Consider the following 24853-nt stretch of genomic DNA (forward strand, 5'->3'; position numbering starts at 1 on the left):
TGTATAAAAATTATAACTCTTAGACAAGAAAATTGTACACTTACAGTCGTTACCTTACTATCATATAAAAAATTCCTAAATGGGTTTCTGTTTCATAGAAGCTACTCGCTTTTTAGCTACTATATTTTGTAGGTGCTAAGTAACAAAACATCGGCAGGTGTTGTATCCTCCTGCTGTACAATTAACGTAAAGCTGACTGAACAGCATTTAGACCTTCCATGTGTGTCATTTGTTTTGTAGTTTCTGTGCACTCAATATGATCAGTAATTTTTTAATATTTTTGTTCATCAACAAGCTTTACGATCACGTCAGTCATTTCCAGCTGTTCTTCCGAATTCATTCTTGTTTCTCTCAATGTGTTGGCATCATACCAAGAACAATCTTTAGCATCATAACATGTATTTTGAATGGTATTTGTATAGAGAGAAAGAGTAACTGTTGCGACTGTGAAAACTTATTCAATGCAAGACTTGCATGACCAAGCAATGTCTGTGAAGTGGTACTTTTTCAGTGCAAAAAGTGTTGCAAATGTTGATCCATGTAAAATTGGAATATGAGAAATGTGTGAAATAGCACTCACGAGCTGAAATATTATGATAACCTACCTAATAGCACACTACGTCACCCTTTGCCGTGAAAAAAACACTTGCACCAGCATGACACTCTCCAAGAGACTGCAGGTGTCTGTAATCTCTTGAAGTGAACACATCCTAGACCAGCTGGAGAGGACACCCAGAAATTCTGCAACAGAATGAGGCACAGATATGGATTGGTGGATGCTGTGTTCCACTGCATTCCACAAATGTTGGATGGGATTGCAGCCAGGAGAGTGAATGGACATGATCCTCAAACCATTCCTGCACAATATTGGCCTTGTGACACAGGGCACTGTCTTGTTGAAAATGTCCAGTGCCACCTGGATACAAAGTCACCACATAGGGCAAAACTTGGTCCAAAACAATGCTAAGGTAGAATGAGGGTGTGTTCAATGGGATTGAGGGGACCCAGAAATTGAGATAATATCCCCCAAACTATGATATCACCACCAGCCTGTCTTTGTCTAACCACAGTCCAGTTGCAACTATTCATCTGCTTGTCACCGAATACACCCTCATCCATCAGCATGATAGAGCTGGAGGCTTAAGTCACTTTCAGTTGTCCAATGTCCAGGCACAGCACTCCTGTGCCCACTTCAGGCAGAGGTATGATGACAGTCGGTCAATATGGGTCCACAAACATCAAGCGAATAGGCTTATCCACAAGAGTACAACTATGGTGTGCTCAGAAACTGTTCTCTGAGTACCCTCATTGTAGTCTGCTGTTAATTGAGGGATAATGAGCAGTCTATTTTCTTAGGTGACACTTGACACCAACCATTCACCTCAACTAACACCCAGTGGTAGTCTCCCTCCTGGCACGGTGGGCAGTTGCAATTATCTCTTCAACCTATACCACACACCTTCAACTATGACAGCATGTGAACAGCCACCTGAAGTTGCTGAGATGCTGGCCTCCACCATCCTAGCACTGCAAATCATTCCCAATAACTTTTTATGTTGTACTATCAGCAATACGTTGGCACTAATGATATCAAGAGTAGGAGACTGGCAGAATTACTTAACAAGTACAGGTCACTGTTGAAAAAAAAGCCGTGAATTAGTGTTGCATTTGAAAGTGTCTGCAATTCTGCCCAGACACGATAGGAGGGAGTATATGATGAGAGCCTTGTCGATCAATTCGGCCCTGGAAAGACTGTGCAAGGCTCAAGGGGTAGAATTTTTTTTCAGCTTGGTCTGTACTTGTTAACAGGAGAGACTGCTTCTACAGGGATGGGATACACTTAAATAGAAAGGGTGCAAGAATATTTGCTGATGCTATCGAGGCAGTGTTAGGTGGGTCGGAAAACTGCTAGCTTGGGGGGGATACAAAGACATAGATTTCCACTCCATTTCCCTGTACAGTTTCTTATCATACTCATCAGAGTCATTAGGCCTATAGCACACTCCTACTCTCAATTTTGATCTCCCAATGCTTATGTCACACCAAAATGACTCGACACTGCACTGTCCATCGATGTCGACTGGCTTCACTTCCTTGGATTTTGTGTTTCTTAACTAATAGCATAACCCCTCCTCCATTCCTATCCTGTCTATCCTTTTTGTAGACGTACTCCCCAAATTCCAGTTCTGCATTCCTTATATCTGTGTGACACCACATCTCTGATATCCCAACAATATCTGCCTTTGATGTTTTGAGCAATACCTCAAATTCATCAAATTTATTTACTAAACTCCTAGCATTGGTGTACACGCAAGTATACATGCACTTGTTTCTATTCTTAGCTACCCTAACACACCCATGTGTTTACTTGTACCGCTATGACTCCCAGCAGTCTCTGAAATATCCTGCATCTTGTTTTTCAGGCTTCTGCTCATTCCAATAGAAGCAGTGCAAGAATTACTTTCACTTCTGCCAGTGGCTACTGTTAATCTAAGAATAGAAACAGGTGCATGTATACTTGCGTGTACACCAATGCTAGGAGTTTAGTAAATAAATTTGATGAATTTAAGGTATTGCTCAAAACATCAAAGGCAGATATTGTTGGGATATCAGAGAGTGGGCCAGTACAGATATAAGGAATGCAGAACTGGAATTTGGGGAGTACATCTACAAAAAGGATAGACAGGATAGGAAGGGAGGACGGGTTATGCTATTAGTTAAGAAACACAAAATCCAAGGAAGTGAAGCCAGTCAACATCGATGGACAGTGCAGTGTCGAGTCAGTTTGGTGTGACATAAGCATTGGGAGGCCTCCGTAGCCGAGTGGGCAGGAGCGGGAGTGCAGTAGCACACGCTCTTCGAGTAGACCGGGGTTCAAGCCCCTGACTGCTGAATACGGTCGATCTGCCAACCCGCACTGGACCAGCGTGGCAGATTATGGTCCATTTCCCTCAGCATGAATTGTTGAGGAGGCTTCCATCCTGCAGTGGATTGATAATGGCTGCACTTTACTTTTACTTTAAGCATTGGGAGATCAAAATTGAGAGTAAGAGTGTGCTATAGGCCTAATGACTCTGATGAGTATAATAAGAAACTGTACAGGGAAATGGAGTGGGCCAGTACATCAGAGTCTTATAATGGGGGATTTTAATTTCCCAAATATTGACTGGAATTTGGGGGCTGTTCACTCACACACTAACAAGGCTTTAGTGGATTTATTGGATGATTGTTTTCTACATCAGCATGTTCAGGAGGCAAATAGAGGGAGTAATACTCTTGATTTGATTATCAGTAGTGATTCTTCATGCATTAAGAATCTGCAGATAAAGGAACCACTAGGTGGCAGTGATCACGGTGTGCTGAAGTGGGATTTACTCAAAGAGGTAACTACCATTAGGAGTAAAGGGAAGGGTTATTGCTTTTGTAGAGACGACTACGATGGACTGAGACAGTATTTAAATTCTATACAGTGGGACCAACTGATGATGTTACCAACAGCAAATGCAAAATGAGAAGCATTCAAAGAACTTATCTTGGAAGTTACTAGGCTTTACATACCAACTAAGAAATATTGTTCAAGGTTTAGGCCTAAGTGGATGTCAGATGAACTAATGAGACATATGGCAGAGAAGAAAAATGCATGGGATACATACAAATTAACATGTGACACAGAAGCCTATGATAGATACAAGTTGATCTGTAACCAAGTTACAAAGGAGGTTAGGCAGGCGAAGGCAGATTATGAGAAATCTTTGGCGAGGGATGGAAAGAAAAACAGCAAAGAGTTCTTTACTTATGTAAACTCTAGAAGAAAGGGGATGAATCAGATTGGTCCACTTGATATCGATGATTCAACTGTTGATGATCCTGCTCAGGTAGCTAACAAACTAAATGAATATTTTGCTTCAACATTCACACATGAGGAGTTATTCAGAGAGGGGAATGCCAGAGGTGTATTCAACTCTGGCAGTAAGCTAGAGAATCTTGTAATAACTGAGAGTAAAGTGGAGGAGAATTGTTGAAGATAAACACAAGAAAGGCACCTGGGGTGGATGGGATCTATACAGTTATATTAAAGGAGGCAGCAAAGAAAGCAAGCAAACCCTTAGCCATAATTATGAGAGCTTCCTTGGACTCAGGGAAGGTACCCACAGACTGGAGATGTGCAAATGTGACCCCAATTCACAAAGGAGGATCAAAGGCTGACACAAGTAATTATAGACCTGTGAGTTTAACTTCTGTTCCAGAAAAATTAATGGAGGCACTGGTTAAAGAAGCACTGTAGGATCATCTAGACAAGACTTCAGTTATAGCTCGGACACAGCAAGGTTTTGTTAAGGGGAAGTCTTGCCTGACCAATTTCATTGGATACTATGATGCAGTCACAAAATAACTGGATGCAGGGAATAACTTTGATATTATATACTTGGACCTTAGAAAGGCTTTTGATACTGTTGCACATGGAAGCAAATTGCTGCTATGGATAAAGGGGTGGTTGAGGGAGAGAAGACAGAGTGGTAATCAATGGACACTGCTCATTGTGGACTAATGTTATTAGGGAGTCCCTCACGGTTGTGTTGGGTCGATTATTGTTTTCTGTATTTATAAATGATATTAATGATGATATATCAAGCTTAATGTCCAAGTTTGCAGACAATACGAAGGTTGGCAGGGTTGTCAAGGACACTACTGACACTATGCTGCTGCAACAGGATCTGGAAAGGTTGAGCAGATGGGCTGAGAGGTAGCAAATAAAGTTTAAGATTGACAAATGTAAAGTACTACATATGGTAAACAGCAACCCCAGGGTGGTTGTGCAGGCAGATATGAAGTTCTCTGAGCAGTGCAGACAGGCTGCAAGAGTAGCTCATGGTGTATTGTCAATGATATACAGAAATGTTTCTAGCAGGGATAAGGAGATGATTATCTCCTTGTATAAGGCAATGGTCAGGCCACACCTAGAATACTGTATACAGATCTGGAGGACTCATTTCAAGAAGGATATAGAGCTGCTGGAACGAGTACAGAGAAGGGCAAGATTAGTGAATGGAACAAAGGGGTGCTCTTACGAAGATAGGCTTAAGTTTTGCAAATTACAGTGTCTGGAGACTAGGCACCAGCGAGGTGATCTGATAGAGGTGTATAAAGTCTTGAATGGTTTGAGCATGCTCAATGCTGATGGGATTCTTCCTCTTGCTCAGAATAACCACCTCAGATTGCATAAATTCAAACTGAGGAAAGACAGATGTAGGATAGACGTGCGGAAATTTGCCTTTAGCCAGCGGGTGGTTGGTTGGTGGAACAGACTTCCATCCCTTGTCGTGGAAGTTGATAGCCTATAAGGCTAAATAAGGCTTAGCTGGACAGGTATTTCGAACGAACAGAGGGGTGAAGTGGAAGTGGTTTTTTTTTTTTTTTTTTGGCTGATGCTGCATAAGCTTGATTTCTTGAATCAAATGCCTCTACTAATGCTAACATTACTCCTTGATACTATAAGATGCATCCACTAATGTTGACAGGTGTGGTTATAATCTTTTTGCTGATGAGTGTGTATAAATTAGGAACGATAAATTTACCTTCCACTGCTAACATGACATCTGACAGGTGCTACTTTTTAATTTTTTATTTAATTTTTAAAGGATATCAAACCCTCATATGTGCCTTTGCTTGCCAGTATTCTCTTAACTGGTTAGACAGTATTTCTGTTTTTATTTCTATATACTATGAATTATGGGAAATTAAATTTTTGTTTAGTGTTTAACAGACTCCAGGTGAGCAAAAAGTGTATCTTTCTTCCATGCAATTCCCATTTGCCTGCAAAAAGCATACAGTCAACAAATATATATACAGTGTGGCAATTGGAAAACAAGACTGATGTTGTGAGATGAGTGCTGGTGCTGCCATCTACTAGACATAAAAGTGAAATGAAAGAGTGATTGTTCCAAGCACCACAGTCAAGGTCAGTGGAAATTGCCATCCATTTCAGAATGTAGTGTGAAATGAACTGCCTGTCTCTCCTGTGTCTGTGATGTGGAGGGACAATGGAACAAAGAACAATGAGCAAACATCAAGTTTTGTGTTCGACTGGGAAAAAATACCAATTGTGGAAATGTTTTAAATGATAAAGCAATTGTATGAAGAGAACTGTCTCTTCATACCACTTGCATTTATCTCGTGCACATGCGTTCGAGTGGCATATACATTTCGCCCATGGGAGAAAATCACTGGAAGACTACAAACATCCAGGTCCAGACAGTTCAAATGCCAGAGTTGATTGAAAAGGTGCAGGAAATAATTACCGATGACCAACGTGCAACACTACAAGTGATTTCTGATCTGTGGATTAAGGAAAATTACCTTACTGTTAGGAAAGTTGGACTGGAGAAAGTCACATCTCAAAGAAAGGAAGACAAAGAGATCCAAATAATTAGTGGAGTTGGGAGAATGATAGCAACAACAAAATTCTTCTGCATTAATAAGGAAACTATTCGACAAATAACCCAAGATTTAAAGAACATTCTGTGCACGGTTTGTTCCACATTCATTGGTGGAGTGTTTTTTTTTTAATAAGAACTTCAAGCATGAGAGGAACTACAGTGATTGGTTGAAGGTTGAGAATATGAAATAAGATACTTGTTGACATTAGACTTGAATTTCTGTAGATTATAATTTTTAGGAAATACAGGATTGTTAATTTTCAGGTATGAAGGGGGTTTTGTTCCAAAAATGGAAGTTGAATGAGGAAGAAGAAGAGTTGTTTGAAGTTGGACAGTAAAAGGGCATAGACTGGTTGTGGCACATGTTCTGACTGCTTTGGAAGAAAGAGCAGGAATTATAGACACCAATTCAGAAGAACAGTACCCATGGACATATCTATAGATAAGGTATGCAGCAGAAACAGAACATCTATGAGACACAGTGGATAGACTTTGTTAGATGAGTCAATTAACCTAACCAAACTTTTCCACTGAATTTGTCCATAGATGGGTAATAAAAAAGCCAGTATATCATCAGTGGATCGACACTGATAGAATCTATAATGGTGATCATTGATCAGATGGAAGTTTTCTAGACAGTTAAGGAGTTGGCAGTTAACAGATTTCTCCATTACTTCAGAAAGAGTAGAAGCAAGTACAATAGGGACATTAATTGGATTGGAGGGATCTGACACCCTTTTTATTGCTGAGGTTTATAGGTGTTGAGCAAGTGAATAAATATTATCAGCACCTGAAGCTTTCTTGGCATCAAGATTGTTCAAAATTCTTGTGACATCCGTTTGACAGAAGATCACAGTGGGAATTGAGTGGAGTGTACCAGAAAATGTACCAAGGTCATCACAATACAAGAGTTAGAAGAAAAGTAGGATGCAAGCAGATCAGCTTTATCTTTAGCTGAGGTGGTAACAGAACCATCAGATTTTAACAGAGTTTGGAGTACAGATGGGCAAAAGTTATGTGCAATAGCTCTGGCAAGATACCAGAATGCTCAAATACCAATTGGACAAGAAGCAAGTTTTCTACTCTTTCCTTGTTTAAAATCTAGTTAGGACTAATTAATAACTGCTTTATAATTGTTGCAAGCTTTGGTGCAGACAAAAAGGAACCTGGAGATTCGGATGTAAGCAAGTTTTGATATGCAACATTCTTATCTTGTGCAACTGCAGCAATTTTTTTTGGAAAACCAAGGTTAAGGGATGAGATTTTAAGGTGAAGTGTGGGATAAAGGATTTCACCCCCACAAGAATAATTTCACTGACACGATCTGAGCAAAAAGTAATGCAACCAAGGAAAAGAATAGAAATCTAGCGGGTCATCTCATTTTTGCAGTCTCGAAATGCCAAACAACACAAGATTGAGAATGGCCACGAGGGAAAGGGTTCATTGGAGAAGAGACCAACACAAAGGGTGTTCTGAAGTGCCCAGAGGACCACTCACCTGGATGAGTTGGGAAGTGTTTTTTAAAAGAAAAAGATCAAGAGCTTGGATTGGCTTAGGATTGCCAGTTGTGTTAGACAAATGAAAAATCTGTGCGAAGTCATTAGAATTGCAAAATCCTCAGCATCGCATCTCAACCAACTGGGTCCGTTTTACTAGAAAACAGAAGCCAGCTGGAGTTATGAACATTAAAATCACCAAGGAAAATTACCTTACTGTTAGGAAAGTTGGACTGGAGAAAGTCACATCTCAAAGAAAGGAAGTCAAAGAGATCCAAGTAATTAGTGGAGTTGGGAGAATGATAGTGACAAAAAATGAAACTGGCAGACTGGGATAGAGAGAGTTTAAGCCAGAGAAGATTGAAAAGAGGAGATTCCAAATTTGACAAGGAATATCAGAATGGACATATATGCTCCATATATGTCCATTCTGATATTCCTTTAAAGGAATCATACGTTAAATAATTATTTGGAAAATTAAATGCACTAGGCATAATCCTTATGGGTTTTGATAATTATATAATATCGGTGTAAATACACCACAGTTAACCCACAGATTTGAGCTACGGTGTATTAACTATGGTGTATTTACACCGATATTATATAGTTAATTATCAAAACCCATAAGGATTATGCCTAGTGCATTTAATTTTCCAAATACATTACCACCACACCTTCTGGCATCTCTCATAATGTGCATATAACTTCGCAACTGAGATGGCTTGTTGTATTACCTACCCGCCCACTGATGATGAAGCAAAAAGCTTCGAAACGATCGTCTGGGTGGTGGTACGCTGAAAATAAATAACAGTAGTCTTCTCTACTAGAGAAGCGTTATTTATTTGAAGTAATTCAATAGTAGCTATCTTGTTGTGAAGGCAACCACATTATGAGATACAATTAAAACGATGCCTTCTACGCTACAATCGTAGCTCAAATCTATGGGTTAACTATGGTGTATTTACACCGATATTATATAGTTATATAATTAGGACAACTGAGATGAGCAGTGGTTGAATCAACCAATAACTGGGATTCTTTCAGAAAAACTAAGCGGGGTTTGGCAGAATGAAAGTGGAAATGAATATCACAGACTAGAATTATGGGTTATGTGATGTAGCCCTCAAGTGAAGAAAAAGGAGAACTCTGGAGGCAGCAATAGATGCAGGATGGGACAAAAAGACATCAGGCTATTTAACATTTGAAAAACACAGAACCAGATTAAGAGTAAATAAGATCAATTTAAAATAAAAACTTGGAAAAAAAAATAAAATAAAATAACATACTACTTCCAAGAGGAGTCATATTTGTTTCCATGAGGAATCTACTCTCCATGAAAAGCAGATGAGAAAGAAACTATGTGACATAATAATAGCAATCTCAAGTGGAGAAATTAAGAGAATTTTGTTTAGAAGCAATTAGATAGTATGAATCAGAGCTGTAATACTCAATACGTTCTACGTTGATAATACTATTTGTAAAATAATAAGAGTTTACCTCAATATAGTACATAGAACACTTCCGCATGATACCCTCCAGAAATTAAAACGGAAAAAACGGAAAAAAAATCGACAACTTACCGGTACATTAGAGTAAAATATAAATAATTAAATAATCAATTTAACACAATTCAAATCAATTTAAAACTATTAAAAATCAAATTAATGCAATTAAAAGAATCTTTTTTTTTTTTTTTGATTTGGTAGTTGTTGGCGCATCGGCTTCTGTGGCCATATTGCACCTCCCAAGGTTTTTGCAGTACTTTGATCCGAGCCCGAGGCGGGAATCGAACCCGCGACCTTTGGGTTGCCTGGCAGGTACTTTACCCACTCGGCTAGCCCGGTCGGCTTAAAAGAATCTAACAAAAATATTCAAAACGATTTTCCTTCCTGAAGCTGACAACACTTTTCGACCGTATGTCATGATCACAGGAATGAAAATTATCGAATTTGGTTAAACCTGAAACTTAAATAGTGATTATTTGTCTTTGCACATACGCTTTTACGCGTATCGGAGATCAAATATGGCCGCCGAACATTCACAGAATTCTCATGTAATTTAATTTCTACGGTTTTTGCAATTAATAGTCACGTATAATTACGTTGAAGTATTTTGGCACCATTAAATAAAAAAGTATGTTTTTCATTAATGGCATGAAAGGCTAATTCTGACGCTGCTGAACGAGAAGCACGAACTGAGGCTTTATGTTGATTTACAAGATTATTAAGAGAAAATCGCATCGAACCTTGGTAAGACGAGTCGCAATCACCGCAAGAAATGTTGTATACCAGAACATTAATTTGTGTTGTGAACGCGGAAAGAACCAAGCGATTGTTCAGTATAGTGCGTAACTTCCGTATTGGCCTGGCTACAATTTTAAATTCGGTATCTTTAAAGAATCTATTAAGCTGTTTGTGCCACTGTTCAACATATGGGACAGAAATAGTATTTTTTGATGTTACTATTGTCTATCTTCTACCCTAATTCGGTTTACTGTGGCAATGGAATAACCTCTGTTTAAGAACCTGCTAGTTAATATTTGTATTTCTGAGTCCAAAGCAGATTCCGTCGTTGAATATTTATAGGCATTTAGAGATTCATCCAAGATAATCGATCTTTTGTAGGTGAACGGGTGATAGCTATTATAATGTAGAAGCATACCGGTGTTTGTAGTTTTCGATAGATGCTAAAGCATGAAATTTAGAAAGTTTAATGACTTTGTATCCGTACCCTCCCTTTCCAATGTAAATTTGAGTCTAGAATGAATATTATTAAACGAATGTAAAATCTCTTGGATAGTACTACTATCAGTAATAACTAGAACATCGTCTAAATACCTCCCATAGTATGAGATACGGGGTTGAAAAGGTGTCAAATGTATATGCTCAATCGTTGAGAGATAGATCTCTGACATTAAGCTGCTCAGGCTCAAACCCATTGGTAATCCAAAAATTTGTTTGTACACCTTGTCTCGAAAGGTGATGTAGTTGGCTTCAACTAACAGTTTAATTAAGTGAAAAATTTCCTTAATAGGTAGCTTCGTATAATTAATCGGTGTCGAGTTTTTATTTAACATATCCCAAATAATATGTAATGTGTATTCAACGTTTACATTCGTATATAACGAGGTAACATCTAGTGAGAATAAATTGTCATTGTTGCCGAGTCTACAGTCTTTAAGATTATTAAATAATGTATCGTAGTTCTTAATCCCAAATTGCATTACCCGTCTAAAGGGTTTTATAATGTTATATACATGTGTGGCTAAGGATGAAAATGCCAAGTTCCTGTAGGAAACAATAGGTCGAATAGGAAATCCAGTCTTGTGTAATTTTACCTGACTGAAAAGTGCAGGAATATTATATGTTCTGGCCTTTAGCCATAGTATGAAGTCGTTTTTTCAATACGTGGTTAACGTTTTATTGTATTGATTGACCAAATTGGTAAACAGTGCCCGGTCTACTTCAAGATAAGTGGACGTATCTGAAACAACTGAATCTAACTTATTAATATTATCAAGTTTATCTAGTATTACCACTGTATCTCCTTTATCTGCCCTCTGTATAATAATGTTCTTATTTTCCCGAAGTTCTTGTAAAGCTGAACTGTCATGTGTATTCAATTTAGGAAGTCACGTTTCTTTTATGTTATTCACTACTTGGTTAACTTGTTGAATAAATACATCTTTTTGTGGAACATTAAGAAGTCCAAATTCAATATCAATTACACACTGTTTTAGGTAGTTTTCGAGGTGGTAAATTATAATTTAGTCCTTTGGATAAAAGTGAAATCTGGTCCTGCGATAGCGTACATGAAGAAAGATTTGTAACCTGTTGATATGTCAGTTCATTGAATTCTGGGTGAGGGGATGTTCGCGAACTAGCTGACATATTCTGTGGTGGTACATTGTGTGTCTGTGTGTGTGTGGGGGGGGGGGGGTTGTCACCCAACTCGTATTTACTTGGTCGCAAGCCCGTGACAATGTGTTAGAATTCGCATGAACATGTCTTGACCTATCCGATAATGTTTGCAATTTATTAACGTGTCTGTTTTTTTTTTTTTTTTATTTCTGAAGCCTGTGCTTCCCGTCGCAAATCTATGGAGGTCTTCAATACAGACCAATCGTTAAGATGTAGATAATTTTTTAATTTATCGAAGCTTCCTAACCTGGGAAAGGTATTTTTGTTTATTCGAATATCAAGATTTTAAGGCAAGCTTAACAATATTACACGATGTCGCCAGTGTTAGTTGTTTTATGCCTGAAATATTTTGATTTAAATTAACCCTGGCAAACTTCGGAACGATGTTGTTTTGAAGGCAATATTTTAGAAAAGAAATATGGTAACTTTGGGCCGAGTACCTTAGTGTAGATTTAATGTAATTTTGCACCAAGCCATTCAAAAAATCTCTCATGATTGTGTATCGATTGTTTACTACTGGAGAGACAGGAAGTGAATGTTGTGTGTTATACTTCTCAACAAGTTTATAACATAGATGAAGCAGAACTTTTGTGGAAACGAATGCCTAAAAGAAGTTTCATATTGAAAGAAGCAAAAAACATGCCAGGTTTCAAAGCGGCGAAGGTTCGGGTGACTTTATTGTTGGGTGGTAACGCTGCGGGGATTTAAAATTAATACCCCTTTTAGTTTATTTGGAAGAGGGCCAAAGTTCAACCCAAAATCGACACATTTTTCATGATTAAGTTCATTAATTAAATTAAATCAATTAAAATTAATTTAGACCAATTAAATTCATGATTTTAATTGGAATTTTAAGTTTAATTTTGATACTAGTTACCACATGATTATATACGTATGTAATGCAGAATATTTTATATGTACAAATATTTGAATATTAAATATTTTGACCGACATTTGTGCATCTTTTCACTACAGTTTATTATTGATTAGGAAATATCCTATGGCACTGACCGCAACTCACAAATACATGTTACCTTATGGGAAACTTAGCGCGGATTCACTTAGCGCTCTGTTTTTACGGAACATATTATCAGCGTTAAGCGGGGGTCACCTGTAAGTTAAAGTAAATTGTACAAAAAGTGAAACAGAGATACACTGAGGCTCAGGTATGTCCAGAGTATCAACATTCTTAAGTAAAAAAAAAAAAAAATTTTTCCCCACTTGAAGTCTGTACCTTCATATAACATATTTCTCATCTACAAATGTTGCATGCAGATCTTGTTCCTCTTGGAAACAAGTATTTGGCTCCTCTTGGAATAAGCTTCTCCCTTTTTGTTCTTTTCATTCCATTCTATTCCTATTTTAATTTACATTTCTACAAATTTTATTTTAAAATTCTCATATGTATGTAATCTGTTTCTCTATTGGGTCAACATTTAGCTCTATACAGTAAATCCCCGCTATTCGCGGGGGTTTCGTTCCTGAGAAATGTCACGAATACTGAAAACGCGAATACTAAGTTATGGCTCCCATAGTAATAAAGGGGTTCCGTTCCAAAGTATGAAATATATAAGAAAAACTAGTCTAAAATTTTGTCTATGTATGTATTATATGTACCTTCATAATATGACTGTACATAGACAGTGCATAGTGAAATGTAAGCATATGGCATCGAAATGAAAATAAGAAACAATTTAATATTAAATGTAATATTTATTAGAAATTTCAAACCAGTGCCTTTGCTAGCAAAAAAACTTATCCCGCCAGTGCTATCACCAGTTTTGCTAAAGTGTTGATAAAGGAGTTTTCCCTTTTCACAAATGATGAGTGAACTTAACGGAATTTTATTTTGAGTTCTGTCTTCTATCCACAGATTTAAAGCTTTTTCCATTTTTTCTAATTTAACATCACGAGTTACAGAGCAAATTTTTGAAGCAATTAGCGCATTTTCACGGACACTATGGCGGATTTTTTCTTCTGATTTTTTGATTGATCGTACCATTGACTCATTGATTTTATAATGTTTTGCCACTAAGGAGACACTTTCACCATTAGAAATTTTATCTAATAACTCAATTTTATTCGCTAATGTCATCACCTTCTTTGATATTTTCACATTTCTCTTGTTATTCGTAGCCATATTTTTGTAGGGGTTAGAAAGAACTTGTCCACAATAAAGTCACTTTCTTCCGTTAAACACTCGAAAAAGTCTGTTTTACACTGCAAAACGGTAGATTTATCACTTTTGTAAGCATATCAATTGTATAAATTGATAAATTTATAAGCACATAAATTAAAAGCAAACGACGAAACCTTCCATAACAAGCGCATAACACATACTGAACAAGGATTAGCGAAAAACATCCACGCTCGTGATTTTGTCATCCCCCCCAACCCACTGAGCGCTCTTTTGACCGGGAAAGATAATTTTAACCACCCCCATGTTTTTTTATGGCAGAAAATATTCACGGCACTTTAAAATTCACATTTTTTTAGGTTTCATTTTATATTAAATCGGCGATCGCGAATACTCGAAACCGCGAATAGCGGGAGTTCACTGTATTTGTAAATGATAAACTTGTTTGGCATCCATTTGGTCTAAACTTCACAATCAAAATTATGTATATTATTTATTTATTACTGGTGATTATAGTTTATTACAGAAACAGGGGCCTGTGTATCTTTCCTCCAATTTTGGTTGTTGACCCTTGAAAAGTCATTAAAATTGAGGTGTATACAATATACTATGTGCGCATATATATGTATATAAGCACTTTTTTTTTTTTTTTCCCTTCTGTGTGCAGCCACTCCCCGACTTGTGTAAGTGTTGCGTTCCGCAGAACTCTGCGTAAGTCAGAATTTCCCTAAATGCTTATGCAACACTTGCGAATTTGATTGAAGCGAAGCAAAAAACAAATGTTCGACGAACATGTAAATAGATTTATTAAATTTTTTTAGGAAAAATTACAAGGAAAAATTTTTTAGGAAAAATTACAAGTGTACAAACTTACAAAAAGAGAGGAGACAGGCATAACGTCAGCAAGTTTTACCTTTCGAGCATCGCTGCCTGAATTAACTCTTCAGCTGATGAGCACGCCGCTGCGAAAGTTGCGGGCTGTGGAGATTTTAGAAGGGGTTTTTTCCAACAACTCACAAAATTTCTCTGCAACTGCAGAATTGACACTGGCAACTTCACTGCATACTTTAATGTTTTGGAAACCAGCGCAATGCTTAAACCTATTAAACCACGTGTTGCTTGCCACGAAATTGGCTTGGGGTTTGCCGTACTTATCTTCATAAATACTTCCTGCTTTTGCTTGAATGGTAACTGGACTCAGGGGTAGCACTTGCTTCTGAATTTGATTTTCCATCGATATTATTAATAGCTTTTCCATCTTCGATATAGCACCAGAACACTGTTTTGTAATCAATGTTGATCTTAAATGCGTTGATCCTTTAACATGTTCTTTTATACATGCACTGTCCCTTAAAATAGTATTCACTGTTGAAGCAGTGAGATCTAATTCAATAGATGCAATAGATGACAAACTTTGTCCTGCTTCGTAATTCTTAATCATTTTTGTTTGGTTTCCTAGCACTGCCACAACATGCACTTTCTGCTGGTCGTTTTTCCTTCACCATTATAATAAGTAAATAGGAATGAAGGGAAGATTCTGAAAATTTGTTTCTTATATGATTGAAGATTTCAGTGAAGGGAAACACATTTCACCATAATAACGTAAAAATCCACAGAATTCCAGTTATCGGTATTATCGCAAACGCTATAAGATAGAGTTTACTACTCGTTTATAATAGATTCCGCTAACAGAAAAGCCCAATAAACCAGAAAGTGCAAATTGTTTTTATTGTTTTATGGTAGTGACCTGCAGAAATGTGTTTTAGAAAAATATCAACAAAGACGTTCAAAACTGATTCTTATAACGGAACATATGATAATGATGAAAGGGTAGCGCTCCATTATAAAAATGACCTTTTAGAGAGAAATAGCTGAGTTATATAGCAAAAATTTCAACTTCCGAGGTCTAGGAATGAATTACCACAAAAAACATGTTAGTGGGTTCACATTACGATATTTCACGATATCTCCATTTATTCCTACAGGATGCAAAATATGTTTCCATGATTTTTTTAAGTTTGCACTGGCCAGAAAAAAACTTACACAAAGTCAAATTTCCATAAGACGAGTATTACGTAAGCCGGGGTGTGGATGTATTACATACTGTATTTCCAAACAGAGATACACACTTACCTCATTATATATTACAACTATATATAGCTACCACTGTAATAATCAAAAATTACCAAATATAAATCAAACTCACTGCTGTAAACTTGCTATTTTTAATGAATCAATTTTTCAATGAATGTTAAAACTTTTAATTAAATATATTGTTTTAGTAAAAAGAGAAGCTGGCATAGTGAGTTCAATTTATCTTTGGTTATCACTGATATTACAGCAAACCTTTTGAGAAATCGTGCATTTTTTATCCTACTGCTAATCTGAGAGACACTTGTTGTTTTTGGCTATTAAGATTTCACTTAGCATGCCTCTGGTGATAAAAAGGGTTGTCATTTTAATAAACTGAAAGGTAAATGTTAGTTCCTGAGTTGGAAGAAGTACCAAAGAATAAATCACAAGTAATCCTTTAGTACAAAATAATCATTTCAATTCAAGTTAAGACATTTTTCTTTTCAGCTCAGAGGCCAGTTCTGATTCAATAGTGTGACAACAAGTGACTCTTATTTCACCTTGTTAACTAATAAAATTAGAATTAAAGATTCTCACCTTTACCATCTTTTAATATCTTCTGGCATGAAGACTACTAGCACCTAAAAAAATTGGATAAAAATAATTTAAAGAAAATATCCCACGTTTATATTTCAATTAATATATTAACAACAAAAGTAATCATTGCAACACTAATAACAAGGTAACAATGTTTATTAGCTGAAACTTTCAATGATTGAATACAAATTTTCAAATTCTTAAATAAGTATACAGAACCATCACATGTAGACTGCATTCCATACTTTTTTTAAGCACACTTCTTCCAATATATGTTTACGGCACCATCACAACTGTAGCAAGGAGTGCATACTTCTGGACAATGCATTCACTAGTGACTTTTAAGTTTGGTACCTTTGAGAAGTAATTTTCAAAACATACACTAATAGCTTTCAAAACCTTTTTTACGCATACCGTCTTTCCTTTTTGCACTTTTATAGATGGCACTAAATGTCTACCAAATATCCGTATAGTTTTAGATGTCTACAAAATATCTGTACACTTTCAGAGAGAGACATGCCATTTTCTCCTTTTCAGCACACAATGTATTCAGATGACAATAACAGCCTATTACCAGAAAGTACTCAATCTCCTTTGTAATGCCTTTGCTATTCCAAATTCTAGGTCTACTATAACTGAGCTATTATCAACAGCAATTGCCACACAATTTTCTAAAGCAATCATACATACCAGTGTTCTCCCCAGAAAATTTTGCCAGCCGGGTGGCATTATGAAGTAGCCAGGTGGGGTAGTGTAATACTTCGCAATATTATAACATCTGTTATTTATAAATAAGCAATCCAGAGCAAAAATTAATTGCATAATTTAACATTATATGCTCCTGTCACATTGACCTTGATCACATAGTGTGTTCAAATTAATACTGATTGAGATCAGTGAGCAGTACCATATGGTACCACGAGAATTGCTTAAGTTTTAGCCGGGCAGTCAATTAAATTCACTGGGCGGTTAGCCCATTCAATAGGCCCTGGGGAGAACACTGCATGCTTTCAAAATGTGCCCAATAGTATATCCTCCCGGGTTGCTGCCCAACACAGTACTGACAGCAAGCTGGTTTCAGTTTGACTCCCGCCCCCTTTTTTTGAGTGAGAATCAACACAATGGTTATAACTTGGAATAATAATTACTACCATCTGTAGAAATCAAAAATGACATATTTCTTCAAATCAATTACTACTTCTGTGTAATTTCACTAACAATACCTGCTGCTTTTGTTCCTCCACATCATTTGACTACTAGAAAACATACTTATTAACAAAACACCTCTATATAATTAAAACAGCGCAGAAGAAATGTTCTATGATAAACATGAACAAGCATTCAGAATGTATGATGCTATCAAGGTCATTTTCTGGATCAGTGCAAAATAATCCCATTTAACAGGTGTTAGTATAATGAAACATGTTGCATGAGATTTAATCTTCAAATAATATTTTAATCATCTTTATAGTTATCTTTATATTTGAACCGATATACTCCCAGTGTACACTGGGAGTATATCGGTTCAAATTATATGATAAATGAGAAGGGATATGTACATAATAACACTGCCTGATCTAAAACCTATGAATCAAACTCTCAAGGACTGGTATCATCAGAGGTTGCTTTTACCAATGAACAGAAGGGTAGATGGATAGTTATTCATCTAGAGCAGCAGTTCTCAAACTTTCTGAGCACATGCCTCCCTTGACCTGTAAATTTTTCCCAGCACCTCCCTTGAGTGCAATTTCTTATTTTTAATAATTTAATACAATAATTATTAATACATGAACTAATAATCAGGATATTATTTTATTCTTAAAAAACATTAATGTGATATGTGTGCTTGCTTTTTATTGCATAAGTCATCAAACCTAGACATCATTTTCGAAATGGCGATACATATTTCTTTTTCAACATTTACTTTTGATCTGTACTTAGATTTAATGACTGCCAATGACAAAAATCCAACTTCACAAAGGTAAGAACATGCAAATGGCACTAGCATTCGCAAAACTTTGCTACATTTTGGGTATTCGTGTTTTGCTAAACACCAAAATTCATATAAAGATAACTACAAAAACTTTACTTTCAGTGAGGTCTGATGTGAGATCAATAAATTGTTCTTTGACAGTAGATAAATTTGATGGGAACTTTGCATTGAAGGGATCTCTAATCCATATGTATTCTTCAAAATTTTCTGTAAAATATTTCTCGAAGTGTGCATGGAGTTGTTGTTGTTATTTGGTTTTTAGGAGCATTAGCAACTAAGGCCATATTGCTCTGGAATATGCGGTGGTCATTTTCTAACCTTTAGCATTAGCATTAGTAGAGGCATTTGATGCAAGAAAGCAAGCTTATGCAGCATCAGCCAAAAAAAAAAAAAAAAAAAAACCCACTTCCACTTCACCCCTCTGTTCGTTCAAAATACCTGTCCAGCTGAGCCTTAATCTTATTTAGGCTATCAACCTCCACCACAAGGGATGGAAGTCTGTTCCACCAACCAACCACCCGCTGGCTAAAGGCAAATTTCCGCACGTCTATCCTACATCTGTCTTTCCTCAATTTGAATTTATGCCCTCTCAGGTGATTTTTCTGAGCTAGAGGAAGAATCCCATCAGCATTGAGCATGCTTAAACCATTCAAGGCTTTATACACCTCTATCAGATCACCTCGCTGGTGCCTAGTCTCCAGACACTGTAATTTGCAAAACTTAAACCTTTCTTCGTAAGAGCACCCCTTTGTTCCATTCACTAATCTTGTTGCCCTTCTCTGTACTCTACATCCTTCTTGAAATGAGGCCTCCAGACCTGTATACAGTACTCTAGGTGTGGCCTGACCATCACCTTATACAATGGAATAATCACCTCCTTATCCCTGCTGGAAAAATTCCTGTATATCATTGACAATACTCCATGAGCTACTCTTGCAGCCCGTCTGCACTGCTCAGAGAACTTCATATCTGCCTGCACAACCACCCCCAAGTCCCTTTCATTCTCTACCACTGTCAGTGTAGTACCACAGAGTTGATACGTTGCTCTAGGGTTGCTGTTTCCCATGTGTAGTACTTTACATTTGTCAATGTTAAACTTCATTTGCCACCTCTCAGCCCATCTGCTCAACCTTTCCAGATCCTGTTGCAGCAGCATAGTGTCAGTAGTGTCCTTGACAACTCTGGCAACCTTTGTATCGTTTGCAAACTTGGACATTAAGCCGGATATACCATCATCAATATCATTTATAAATACAGAAAACAATAATGGACCCAACACTGAGCCCTGAGGGACTCCACTAATAACATCAGTCCACGATGAGCAGTGTCCATTGATTACCACTCTCTGTCTTCTCCCCCTCAACCACCCCTTTACCCATAGCAGCAATTTGCCTCCAATGTCACACTGCTCCAATTTGTGTAGCAGTCTTCCATGTGCAACAGTATCAAAAGCCTTTCTAAGATCCAAGTATATAATATCAAAGTTATTCCCTGCATCCAGTTCTTTTGTGACTGCATCATAGTATCCAATCAAGTTGGTCAGGCAAGACTTCCCCTTAACAAAACCATGCTGTGTCTGAAGTCTTGTCTAAATGATCCTGCAGTGCTTCTTTAACCAGTGCCTCCATTAATTTTCCTGGAACAGAAGTTAAGCTCACAGGTCTATAATTACTTGTGTCAGCCTTTGATCCTCCTTTGTGAATTGGGGTCACATTTGCACATTTCCAGTCTATGGGTACTTCCCCTGAGTCCAAGGAAGCTCTCATAATTATGGCTAAGGGTTTGCTTACTTCCTTTGCTGCCTCCTTTAATATAACTGGATAGATCCCATCCACCCCGGGTGCCTTTCTTGTGTTTATCTTCAACAGTTTCTCCTCCACTTTACTCCCAGTTATTTCAAGATTCTGTAGCTTACTGCTAGAGTTGAATACACCTCTGGCATTCCCCTCGCTGAATAACTCCTCATGTGTGAGGAGTTATTCAACCTTTCCGCATCCTCCGTATTTGGTGGTGACGGGTTCGAACCCCGGTCTAATCAAGAAGCGTGTGCTATGCACTGCTGCTCCTTCCCACCTGGCTACGGAGGCGCGCATGGAGTTGTGATAAATGCTTAGCAATTACTGATTTTAATTCATTAAAATGAACTTCATTTTGATGTAAAAGTGGGAAGCAATCATTTTTACCTTCTTTTATTTTTTAATTCCAAAGTTTTAGTTTCCTTTTAATTAAAGGTTAAAACTTTCTCTGACAGTTGTAGAATATTGGTGTCATTTCCTCGAAGAAGAGATAAATTATGTGAATTTAATTTATCAAAAATATCGCAAAGATAAGCTAGCTTAGAAACAAAATCATTGTTTACAAAGTCTTTAGCATTGCAGTGAGATTCTGTGAGAAGATATGAATGGAGCTCCATTCTGAATTTATATATGCATAAGATATGCCATGAGAAAGCCAGTGATTTACAAAAGTAAAGTATACTCAGCCCCCATGTCAATACACAATACACAGTCTTCTGTGGACGTGTGTGGATGATATTGAGATGCAAGTGCTTCTCTGTGAATAATACAATGTGTCCACACTGCATTAGGTGGTTTCTTATGTATAAGCACTTGTAGTCCACTCTGATGACCTGACATGGAATGACCACCAACTGTACAAACACCAATACATTTGGTCCAGTCAATTTTGTTTTCAGCCATGAAAGTATCTATGATTTCAAACAAATCCTCAGCTTTTGTACTGTGATTAATACTTTTGCAGAATAGGTCTTGAACAAATTTATTTCCGTCTATAAACTGTACATAACATACTAGATGGGCTTCAAGTGTGGCTATCAGTTGCTTCATCCAGCTGAATGCCAAATTCATTGCCTTTTAATTTTTCAGTTAATTGTTCGTTTATATCTTCAGCAATATCTTATATTCGGCAATTGGTAGTGTCATCTGACAACAGCAGATGGCTATTAATGAGAACGGTACCAGATATGAATATCCCAAAAATTCAATTACCCCCCTCCCAATAACAATAATGTTTTTACAATATTTCTATCTATGTACAGAATGTTTCTATTAAAATTCACCATAACCTGCTTATTTTTAGGTGTAAGCCATTTTGACATCTGGACCTTCTTTTGTCATATTTGATCTAAAATTTTTTAATTTGGTATTAAAATTGTACTAACTGTACCATTTACATTTTCTTGATTTCTAAATTAAAATTTTGCCTAATCAAGTGCCTTTTTTTCTCAATGGGAAAGTTTCCTGTCTTGTTATTAGCCTTAAAATGACATCGCTGTACCTCTGAAAGTAACATAAATAGATTCTATTTCAAACTAAAATAAAAATACAATAGTTGCTGCATGAGGAGACAATAAAACTGCAGTCTATAGCCAGCCATTCACAGACAAACATCTGAACTGAAGAGCAAAGATTACACACAACCATTTTGTTTTTCTCCAAATAAACCTGGCTCACATTGGTTTCAAATTACAGAGATACATTTTTTTAGACTAAACTGAAGATGGGTAACAATTGCCTAATTTTAGGAGCTGCTAGAATGAGTACAGAGAAAAGCAATCAGATTAGTGAGTGGAACAAAGGGTTGGTGTTACCAAGAAAGGCTTAAGTTCTGCAATTTGCAGCTTCTAGAGACTGGGCACCTGCAGCAAGGTGATCTAATTAAGGTGTATAAGGCCTTGAATGGTTTGAGCAAGCTGAATATTAATGGGATTATTCTTCTTGCTCAAATTACTCACCTGAGGGGACATAAATTCAAATTGAGGAAAGACAATTGTAGAAGAGACGTGCAGAAATTTGCCTTTAGCCAGCGGGTGGTTGATAGTTGGAACAAACTTACATCTGTTGTAGTGGAAGTAAGCAACTTATTTAAGTTCAAGGCAGAACTAGACAAACATTTGGAGTGAATGGGTGGGTAAAATGGAAAGTTTTTTTTTTTGGCCGATGCTATATAAGCTTGCTTTCTTGCATCATATGCCTCTACTAATGCTAATACTAATTTACCCCCATCAAGAAAAAATTTGAGACAAAATTTTAATTTAGAAATGATAAAATCAAAATGGTAATACAGTAAAATCTCGTTAATACAAAGTACTCATTTATATGAAGCACATACCATTCCCCTGCGAAAGGATAATTTTATGTAAATATATTCATTTATTATAAAATCTGGTTAATATGTATTACAAAGTTCATTTTTACCCTGTGAGAAATAAATATTATTTTTATTACAATATTTACACAGGTGTCCAATTATTGCCTCTTGTCACCCAGTTCCCTTCTTTCCAAAGTATGGCACTAACTTGTTAGAATTTACTTTTGTGTAAACAAAATCAGGTTACGATAGCTACAATGTAAGTGCACTCTGAAAAACATCATTGTGAAGGATGAGCTGCTAAATTAACAAAAGAATAAAAACAGTTTTTCTAAGTTGTTTACATACACTCTCCATGGAATTAAGGTCAGTTGCAATTGTTAAGCCAGTTCAAAGTCTTGCTACAGCATAATCTATTTTTTTGTGAAATTTTATCTGAGCTGTCTTTTTTGGAACTTGTCTTTAAATTAATTTAAATCATTAAATCTCATCTAGCAGTGTTATAGCTACAAAACAAACGGATGCAATTAAGCCTGGAAATTAAACTGAAAATTATACAAGAGCCTGATAGGATGGAATGAAGCAAAACAGCAAGGACAATACAACATCCCTTTACCTACAATACTGAAAAACTGAAAAAAAAACTTGAAGTGTGTGACACTGGAGCAGCAATAAAAAACAGGAAACGAATTTGTGGTACAAAACATGAGGAGCTTGAAGCAAAACTCTGAGCGATACCAAAAAATGCATGCATCTAATTTGCCAATATCAGGTCTGATTTTGCAAGCAAATGCAAATTATCTAGCTCAGCAACATGGAATTAGTGACTTCAAAAACAGCAGTGGCTGACTCCAAAGATTTAAAGACAGGAATAACTTGGTTTCGTGAAATGTTTGGTGCCAGTCTGGATTAGTCGACAAAATAAAGGCTATACTGGTTATGTTCTGTATGGTCCATTCTTGAAAAATAAGCAAAGGATATTTTTAATCTTGATGAGACAAGTTTATTTTATAATTTGCTGCCAAAAAAAACATTTGCTGTTCAAGGGGAGTCTTGCCATGGTGGAAAATTAAGAACAAAGACTCTCTGTTCTGTCATGCCAATTCAGATGGCAGAACAAAACTATGCCCACTTGTGATTGATAAGTTTTCCAAGCCAAGATATTTTAAAGTTAACCAAATTCACCGTGATTGTGAGGCCAATAGAAGTGCTTGGCTAGGGTCAAAATTTTTCAGTGTTGGTTATCAAAAGTGGACAAAAGAATGGCTTCGGAAATAAGGAACATTTTGATGATTCTAGATCATTGTACAGTATCTGCCAAGACACTATAGTTGACAAATACAGTGGACCCCTCTTTACAATATTAATTCGTTCCAGAGACACCATCGTATCGTGAAAATATCGTAATGTGAACCCAACAACACACTGTTTTTTGATAATTCGTTCAAAGTCCTCAGAAATTGAAATTTTCGCTATATAACTAAGCTATTTATATCTCTGTAAAAGATGATTTTTATAACAGAAACTGTATTACTTTTATACAGAATACTGTATTTTCCAGAGTATAACCATGCCTTTTATCTAAAAATAACTCGCCCTAAAATTGTGGTGCATCTTATACCAGAATAAACAGTACAGCATGATACAAGTTTTAAAAAAAAATGCTGATGGTACCATACATTTTTACTTATTACCTCCCCTCCCCCAAAAATGTTGTTTAAAATGATAATTGATAATTATAAACATTAAAAAAACAAAAATCTTAATTTTCATTTAACTTACATTGGAAAAGCGTGTCAATGGTGGTGTGGTGATGGAGCTGAAAAAGAATCTTTTACCATCAAGATATCAGGACAACCTTCGGGATCTGGTGTTCTTTCCGATCACTGCCTCGTGCTATTTATGGTATAAAAACTGTCCAAAGTGGTTTGCTTTTGGCCCTTTCTCTGAAGGTTCTTGAAATAACTTAACACCTGATCTTCAAATTTGCAGGTCATCAATTCAGTGGTTTCAATATCTGGGTTTTTTCTTACTGTCCTCTTCACAATATCCCAAGCAGCAAACATGTCCTTAATTTCTTGAGTTATTGC

At 36.7% G+C, this 24853-nt stretch overlaps 1 protein-coding gene across 3 annotated transcripts in view; it reads right to left on the minus strand.

Annotated features, from left to right (window-relative positions):
* The window catches only part of LOC150077004 (RNA-binding protein 4-like), a 335818-nt gene that overhangs the window by 263422 nt on the left and 47543 nt on the right, over nucleotides 1-24853 (minus strand). For all 3 annotated transcript variants that reach the window (XR_016547727.1, XM_090386802.1, XM_090386803.1), the window contains exon 2: nucleotides 16661-16704. Coding sequence is in view for 2 of the 3 variants with exons in the window: in XM_090386802.1 (XP_090242928.1) it covers nucleotides 16661-16669 (9 nt within the window). In the remaining variant the exon portion in view is untranslated. The remainder of the gene's footprint in view (nucleotides 1-16660; nucleotides 16705-24853) is intronic.

Source organism: Mastigoproctus giganteus, chromosome 12 (genome assembly GCF_048544385.1).
Source record: "Mastigoproctus giganteus isolate SK-2022 chromosome 12, ASM4854438v1, whole genome shotgun sequence".
NCBI lineage: Eukaryota > Metazoa > Arthropoda > Arachnida > Uropygi > Thelyphonidae > Mastigoproctus > Mastigoproctus giganteus.